This window comes from Arachis hypogaea, chromosome 12, assembly GCF_003086295.3.
Source record: "Arachis hypogaea cultivar Tifrunner chromosome 12, arahy.Tifrunner.gnm2.J5K5, whole genome shotgun sequence".
Lineage (NCBI taxonomy): Eukaryota > Viridiplantae > Streptophyta > Magnoliopsida > Fabales > Fabaceae > Arachis > Arachis hypogaea.
Window position 1 is genome coordinate 89028660 of NC_092047.1, and position 9170 is coordinate 89037829.

Here is a 9170-nt window from a genome sequence, read left to right on the forward strand (position 1 = left end):
TAATGGATAATCCCGACATCATCTCAAAGCACCTTAGCAGCCTGGCATAGTTTCTGATGGTCTCCTCTTCTGGCGGACAGAACAATATAGTGTCATCAACAAACTGGAGATGTGACAACTCTATATTGTCCTTACCAACTAACAGCGGCATAATACATATGTTTCTGACTGCCTCCCCTACCATCCGATGCAGAACATCAACAACTAGAATGAACAGAAACAGAGATAAAGGATCACCTTGTCTCAAACCCCTCTCCATCTTAAAAGGTTTAGATGGTGAGCCATTTATCAGGATTGACATAGATGTTGTGCCAACACACTCCTTAACCTATTCCCTCCATTTCCAGCCAAAGCCCATCTTCTGTAGCACAATGTCCACAAAGCTCCATTTGACCCGATCATAAGCCTTCTGAAAGTCTAGTTTAATGATTGCCGCTTTCTTTCTTTTCGTCTTCAGCCATTGCACTGTTTCGCAAGCAATAAGTGCCCCATCATGTATTTTCCGACCCTTGACAAAAGCGCTCTGTGTCTCTCCCACTAGACCTGGCATGACAGATCTCATTCTCCTGACCATCACTTTGGAAATCACTTTGTATACGCAACCTACCATGCTTATCGGCCGGAGGTCCTTAATCTCCTTGGCTCCTGTGTACTTAGGTGCGAGAGACACCCAAGTAATATTAGAGTCAGAAGGCAACCTTGAAGATCAGAAAAAATCCATAACAGCTTTGGTGAACTCAGCACCAATCTCATCCCAGCACTTCTTGATGAAATTCATGTTATACCCATCACTTCTTGGAGCCTTAGAAGATTCGCAATCCCAAACTGCCTCTCTAATCTCCTCTGATGTCAGTAATCTCTCCAAAGCTATGGACTCCTCTTCATCGATCCGATTTACCAGTCCATCCCTAAATCCCACCACCGGTGATCTCTCCTGGTGATACAAATATTTATAGAAGTCTCGGATAGCAATCTTGATCCGAGATTGATTCCTCACCAACCTACCGTTAATTATCAGGCCATCAATTCTATTGTTCCTCCTTCTTGCCGACGCCAAGTTATGGAAGTATCTAGTGTTTTTATCCATATCCTTCGCATGCTTGGAGCGTGACATCTGCTTCCAGTGTATTTTTTTTCTCACATACCACTGCTTGCAACAGCTTACTAGAGCCTTCCTTCTAGCCTCCGATGTACCATCATATACTCCATTTCTTGCCAGCTCATCTACCTTCTTGATCTCCTCCTCAAAGTGCTGAATTTTCTTATCCATGTCACCGAATTTATCCTTATGCCATCTTCTCAAAGGCATCGTAAGAGCTTTCAGCTTATCTGTGAATTGCACCTCACCAAGGTTCCTCCATTCCTCTCTGACCATTCTTAAGAAACCTTCATGGGTAAAACAGGAATCTAAACTTCGAAATGGACGCAGACCATCTCTGCATATGGTATTCTGAACTATAATTGGACAATGATCTGACAGGCCTCTCGGTCCCCCTTTTAACCGAATCTCTGGAAATTCCTCCGTCCATTCTAAGCTCACAAGTACCCTATCAATACGACTGCAAGAGCTGCCTCTAAACCATGTATAGTTGCGATCATTCAAAGGTAAATCCACTAACTGCATATCCTGAACCCAACTCTTAAAATCTTCTGCTGATGCTGTTAATCGGTCCTGATCTTTCCTCTCTTCAACCTGTGTAACCTCGTTAAAGTCACCCATGTAACATATCGAAACTTGACATAAGCCAGCTATAAAGCTCAGTTCCTCCCACACAGCAAGTTTTCCTGCTCTAGTATGAGCACCATATACCAAACAAAAAGCACAACGATAATCATTTTTCAAAAGGACTCCTTCCACACATAACCATATCTCCCCTTTGTAACAGTTATTCATTCTAAACAGCATGATATCCCACATCAATAGCAGACCCCCCCCCCCGACGTGCCTTCCGCACCTACAAACTCCCACCCCACTGCATCACTTCCCCAAATTCGTACTACATCAAACTTAGTCACAACTTGCATTTTAGACTCAACCAATCCTAACATATTTAATTTCTGTTTCTTTTTTAGCTCTTTAACCATACTCAATTTTCCAACCCCTCTTAACCCCCTAACATTCCAAGAGCTAAAAATCATAATAAAACTTTTTTACACACCTTTTTAAACTTTTTTGGTCTACATCTCCGAGCCTTTTCTTTTTGCTTGGCCAATCTCCTCTTCTGATCTAGTGCTTCATTCTGTTCTTGCAAAATTGCCATTATATCATCATCTTCATTGTACTGCTCTGCTCCGGATTCAACTGTCAGTTTCCATGCCCTTTTATTTTCGAGCATTTGCTCTTCTCTGCTCAAAGCATTCCCACCACAGAGCTCATGGTATCCAGAGTCAATATCAATCTTCCTCCCATTCGCGCCATCGCCCTCAGCAACCTGTTTTTCAATTCTAAAATCACCGTCCATCCCATTCTCGCCACTTCCTTCCTCAAGCCTTACCAGTACCCCAGTCGCGTCGGCCTCTAGTGCATGTTCACCATTTTCAAGGAGCCCAACTCGGTATCCTATGGCAAACTTCCCCCTTGATGTACCCCTCTCCTTAGTACTACATTCGCACATTTCCTTCCTGGAGGGACCAAGCTCTGCCTTCACTTTCATTGGGATATCAGATTGCAAGGGAAGCTTCGAACAGCCGCCTGTCGTCCCTCTTTCAGACGCTTGGTTCCCCGCCATGGCTCGTGAACCGCAGCAAACAACAGAGTCGCTTCCTTGCTCGCCAGCTCAGTGGTACCCTCCCACATCAGCGAAACAATTCCCCGTCACCGGACCTGAATCGTCGCAGCCAATGCAGCAGTGTGCTTGCTCACCGATTCGGAGGTCCGCAGCACCGTCCGCATCAAGGTTCTCTTCTTCGCGCAGGTCTTCAGTCGAACGATTCCCCTTCACTGGACTTGAACCGTCGCAGCCAATGCAGCCGTGTGCTTGCCCGCCGATTCGGAGGTCAGCCGCACTGTCCGCGTCAAGGTTCTCTTCTTCGCGCAGGTCTTCAGCCGCGGCGGGTAGACCAGCAGCAACTGGGGCGTATCTAGCCGGCCCAACCCGTTCCGGATCCACCAACAGCCCTAGCCTTCCTGCTCCAACGTTAAGTGGGCCCGAACTTGAAGATAAGCAGCCCAAACTCCCTCCTTCAGCGCCTGTGCCTTGCAGTATGTAGTTGGGCCAGAAACTAGGCCTGTCTTGATTGGGCTTATTCCTCCTAAGACTTCCTATATTCAACCCATCAGTAGCATAATTCCTAGTATAATCCCAAGTAACCATTTTTTCTGATTCATCAGCGTTAACCAAAGCATAATCTCCCTTTAAATTAGCAATTCCATTAACTACAAAATCTTCACTTTCCGTTGAATTTTGAATGTGAATTAATTTGCAATAATTCCATTCATTCAAAATGGGTTCAGGAATTACCAATCTATCCTTATCATCTTCTACCTCCCGTGTTACTGTCATCGCCATCTCAACCACCGGATTAATTACCAATCTTCACTTTCCGTTGAATTTTGAATGTGAATTAATTTGCACCCAATATTTCACATGTTCTTAAGAGACAAGGTTTAATTCCGTCATCAAACTTGTACTGTGACCCATAACTCTCGTGACCGACCTCTTTAACTAGAACGTCAAACCCACTAGTACCAACTGTGATGTGAATCCATTCGTTAATTATGTTCATGATACAAGTGTCAATTTGTACCCGTCCCACACTAAACGAGATGCATGATTCTGTGGCTTCGTCACACCCAACAACCTCACCCCATTGACTTCGTATTAGCTTGAACGTCTCTGCTGACCACGTATGCAAAGGAACACCAAAGTACTCTAGCCATACTCTCCGAGTTTCACTCCGTTCCTCCTCATCCCATCTCCACACGCTATGGAAACACTTCAAGATATTGTCCAACTTGAAGGTGTAGGCTTCTTCAGCACTTAATATACTATCAAAGGTCAGGAGAGCTTTGTATGCTCCTAATTCTCGTACTTCTACAACTTGCGGCAAATTCTTCCTAATCATGGTGTTTAGCAACTTATAGTCAATCGCTTTCGTCGTATCACCTATTAGACTCCTTTGGAGCCAGTCCAGGTTCTCTTTTGCCACCTGTACTTCCATCTTCTTCGTCCATCCGTTACTGTGGGGGTCTTCCTTTTTTTCCTCTTTCCTCAACTCCTTCCCATTTCTGTCTGGAGCCCTCCGGCTAGCCTCCTGCTGAGGTTGAACCCTAACAATGTTCTGGATGTCGTATGTCTCATGATGTCTCTGGACCTTCGTCACTTCTTTTGTACGTCAGTACCGAGCTTCTCCTAATAAAACTATCTTCCCTCTTAGCCGCATCTTATTCATTTTCGCAATAGCCTTCAAAGCTCCACCCTTTGTTGTATATCGGACGAACGCAAAAATGTATGCCATTCCATTTTTCATTTTCCGTGATAAATAGATGTCGTTTATGCGTCCAGTCCAGTTGAACAGCTGATACAGCTCCTTTTTTGATATATCCTCAGGGAGATGTTCTACAAAGATTGAAAACGATTCGTTTTCCAAACGAAAGTACTCTTCTCAATTCCAAACCCTAGGATCTCTATTCAACAACCTAGTGCTACCCCTCCCGGTGTTTCCCACCCCCTCTCTCTTTCTCTATTCAAAATCCTAAAATAAAAAAAGAACGCAACAGTCAATAAACGTAGCAGCTATTTTAATATGTGTGCTAGCTCATCGGTTATTCAAAGAATTTATATTATGCACCCAAATTTCACATTTTCTTTTTGAGGTATGCATCTGTAAACCATTTCATAATTAAATATGACAGCAATATGGAAGAAGAGCAGCATATGCCAGAATGATACAACAATTAAGTCTTGTCCCACAATGCATAAATATATTTTATACATAAATATATTATTTTATTATATCCAGTCTAACTCCGATTGAACTTCAATAGAATTTTTAAACTTTTGAACCTCTAAAGCTCTAACTCTCCTAGGCTCTCTCTCAATATCCCACACATCTAAGCCCCCATTACATGGTTAAATTTTTGGCACTTTTGGAACTCAGATGAACAAGCATCATAGAATTCACCAATCTTTTAGAATGTCTATCGATGGATAACTAACATCAAGATTATTACAGTTCTAAGATGAACCTAACATTTTCCTCGGCATCAGAATCTGGCCATGCATCTAACATGGTCTTAATGTTCACTATGTCCCCAGTTATGAATGAACATGTGACCTTAACATTCTTCAAGGCATGCCACCAACATTTATTACCATGATCCGATCTGCAACAGCCTATTCTGCCCATCAACATCTCGTAGATAAACTGTTTTCAAATAGCAAATATAGTTATTACCATCAAAGGGATAAATGCAAATGTTTATTTCTAATATGTTGAATTTACTGTGCTGGAATGGAAGCAAAGATGTAAATAGGAGAACCAAATAGAAATTACCACAATGAATGGTCTAATATCGATATAATAAGAAGAGGATTGCCAAAGGAATGAAATGGTTTCTGGGCAGCAACTTGAAAGCAACCAATTCAGATAGGGAAAGTAAAGAGCTTCCCCGTTTGGAGCACGACGAAATTCCAAATGTCTAATATGCGGAGGAGTGGATGAAACTGATTGCAACACACCCAGTTCAATCTACATGATGACAAACAAACAAATAAATAAATAAATAAATAAAATTGGCAAATTCAACCAATCAAACAGCTAGCCAGAGTATACTCTTACATCAAGTGGGAAATCCACAAAGAGGGAGAGTGATGTCAAAACCTGGTGTGGTTTATGTTTTGGATAAATTCCCTCAAGCTATAGTGTTGAAAATCCATGTCAGTAAAAACATTCACTTTTAGTTTATTAGAACTGCTCAGAAAAGTTATAACAGGTTTGTCATTTCCCCTAAAGTCACATGATAATAAATTTGGGGCATCAATGTTGAGCTCCTTCAAGTTTGAGCACCGCAAAAAATCTAAGAACTTGAGTTGAGAACTTGAAATATTAATCCTCTCGGACATAGAGCACCGATGTATTTGCAGAGTCTCAAGGTAAGGAAACTTATCAAACAGTTCGAGAAACCATTTATGCGCAATGGCAGTGTTCTTCATTGAGCATAGGCGCAACCATCTCAAATTTATGCAACTATCTAAATTCAGCTTCAAAGACACATCCATATCATCAAAATCACAATGAACATAATAGAAACTCTTAAGATTTGGAGCATCAATATACACCTCCTGTATTCCACTAACTAAAACTCGCTTGAGCTTTTGTAGACCCCGCAAGCTTAATGATTTCACCGGACTGGATAGTAAAGGATTTTCTCTACTTAGAGGGTTATATACACAACAATCTTCCATAGCGAAATGTTCAATCAGAGGACAATAGGAAAGCAAATGCTTGATAACTCCTTTATCTTCAAAAAGAACAGAGCATAAGCATAACATTCTCAAAGAGTGCAACTTGATAGTAGAAGAATGGTTCAGGAATAATGCTCTGCAAATTCTGATCGGTCCCTTCAAATTCAACTCAGTAAGTGATTTCGCTTCAGTGACACAAAGTGGAAGGTTATACCATTTGTCAGGACAGTACTCGCTTGTTGGAAAGAAGTCTCCATCTGCAGGGAAATGAAGTTCTAGTCGTTTGATACCACACTCACAAATCATCTTCATCCAAATATCAAGATGGCGAGACATGTAATTAAAGTCTCCAATATAGTCCATACAGAGCCTAAATTCTTTGATTATTAAGCCTTGTTCATGGAACCTCAACAGTCTTTTCATGACATAATCAGCTAGTATGTCTTTGGTGCTATGCCAAACAGAATTTGCTGTTGATAAATCATGCACATTGATAAAATAGCTGCTGCAAATACACAACCTAGGAAACGTAGACCATGTTTCTCTCCATGCCTTTGACAAAACACTGGTCTTAGCAGCATCTTCATTAGGAAGCTTTGCAAGTATGTCATGAAGTATAGTTTTTGGTAGACCAGAAAATCGGTCCATTTTTTTTCTTTCTCAGCTACAATTGTGACACTGAGAGCTTGTCAAATAAGCTGTGAAAAAAATTCCAATATATTAGCAAACCCTTTCAATATTATATGAATCAATCCAAGTCTGACATGAAATTATAAGTTTCTCAACGTTGTTGTTTTAGTTTCTAACTATTTTCTTTTGTGAAGTATAACCTTTTCTGAAAAAGTGGAACAAAATGAGGAAATAATAAAATTAAGCATCTAAACATATAGAAGCGGAAACCAGAAAAGGATGAGTTTTGTCATAACAAATTTGATAAAATGCTCACCACCATAACAAATAGATAAATCAAATCGATAATTACAAGTAGTTTCTTTTTAAAATTCAGAATTATTATGCTTTCTCAACTTCGAAAACAAAGTGAATTCTAATGCGCTCTCGAAAAAGCAAGGAGTATAGTAGGGCTTTTCAAATTCTAAATTCTAACTCCTAAACTTTAAACCCTAAACCTTAATCTCTAAAATCTAAACACTAAATTCTAAATTCCTAGACCCTAAATTTTAAACTCTAAATATAAGACATTGAAATAAAAGAGAAAGAAAATAAACCTAGCAAGATCGGTGATTCCGTGCCAAGCAACAACCAAAAGAAGATAATGCGATCAAAAGGTCCGTGTATGTAAGTTTTGAGATCAGGGTTTTGAGTTTTGAGTGTCAGGACTTAGAAATGAATGTTAAGGATGACCAGGTTAGCATTATATAGAGAAAATTAAGATTTAAGAGAGTAAAGACTGTAACCGTTTTATAAATAGGGTTTTGCTGTCCTTTCTTATAGGTTAAACCGTTAAAGTATATTAATTGTATCTACTAATTATAAATTTCTGTATAATTTAATAATTAGTTAGTCTTTTTCTTTCTGGTCAATAGAAACAAAAAAAAAAGACATTGAAGGCAAGTATGTATATCCATTGACACAATCTCCATTAATTCTTGATTAGGAAGCAGCCACTCCATATAGGGTTGGTTATTTTGCGCTGCAAGCTTAGCCATGTAGTCAGCAGCAGCATTTGCAGCCCTCTGGATAAGTGCTAGGCTCACGGTCCATTTTGCACTATTACTAGGAACATCATGAATAATAGCACAATAAACAAGCAGTCCACTTCACAAATAATTTCATTGAAATCGCAGTCTCCGACTAAACACAGTCCATTCAAAATACTCAGAAGCTCACATCGCACTATGATATCTACTGGAATAGCATCTGAACACCCCTTGATTCAAATTCTTGTGCTATCTCAAAAAATGCCGCCGAAGTCAGCTCGGTGATGAGTAAGCAAATTACTAGTATCATAGTTCAATTTAATCACAGAGGTCGAAAAAGGATTCCATGAAAAAGATGCAGTGATTGGATTTAAGGTTCTTCCAACATCAAAAAACTGATAAAATTCTTAGCTACTTGTTTAATTAAAAATGTTATTTCTACAGTGCTCCAAGGGTCCTTCCTATTGAAAATATTGTTATTACTATCTCGCCAAATCTACCACAACCTGTCAAGAAGAGGCATTCATGAGAAGAAGAATAACATCTAATCCACTCTAAAAAGTTCATGTCCAGATCACTTGGCGTTCTACCAATTCCCAACAAGTATCATACCTCTTGTGCTTTAATGCAATCCCCAAAGCAATAGAGGATATCTTCCTCTCCCATATTACAATGATGACACACTACGGATTTTACTTAGCCCTTACGATGCCGAAGTCGGTTAGATGTCAAAGCATTATGGATTCCCAACCACATAAAAATCTTAATCTTCTTTGGGATCTAAAGACGCCAAAGCCAAAGAAAGTTTGCTTACGGATCCCAAGAAATCTTCCTCTAAAGGAGCCACTCATATCCGTGTATGGCCAAGTAAATCTTAGTGGCCGAGTGCCTTCAAAATCAACCAGTGTCAATATTGTCATGCCTAAAGGGATAAATATACTCCAAACTAACTTTAAAGTCATCATCAATAAGAGTGGTCAAAACACTCCAATCCTAGTGATTTTGCTTCCATACATCCTCTACCCACAACGTTGTATCTATGATATGGACATAAGGGACATGTGCCACTAATGTCCCCTCTGAATTCCACAAGCCAAACCAAAAG

The 9170-nt window shown here is 40.1% G+C and overlaps 2 protein-coding genes across 2 annotated transcripts; both read right to left on the reverse strand.

Moving 5' to 3' along the window:
- Positions 1–706: 706 nt before the first annotated feature.
- LOC112730222 (uncharacterized) lies at positions 707–1918 on the reverse strand. Its single transcript, XM_025780318.1, has one exon. It carries the CDS (start codon positions 1916–1918, stop codon positions 707–709), a length of 1212 nt encoding a protein of 403 aa, XP_025636103.1.
- A 3898-nt stretch (positions 1919–5816) lies between these two features.
- LOC140176784 (F-box/LRR-repeat protein At3g58900-like) lies at positions 5817–7055 on the reverse strand. Its single transcript, XM_072208329.1, has one exon. It carries the CDS (start codon positions 7053–7055, stop codon positions 5817–5819), a length of 1239 nt encoding a protein of 412 aa, XP_072064430.1.
- Between the last annotated feature and the right edge of the window lie 2115 nt (positions 7056–9170).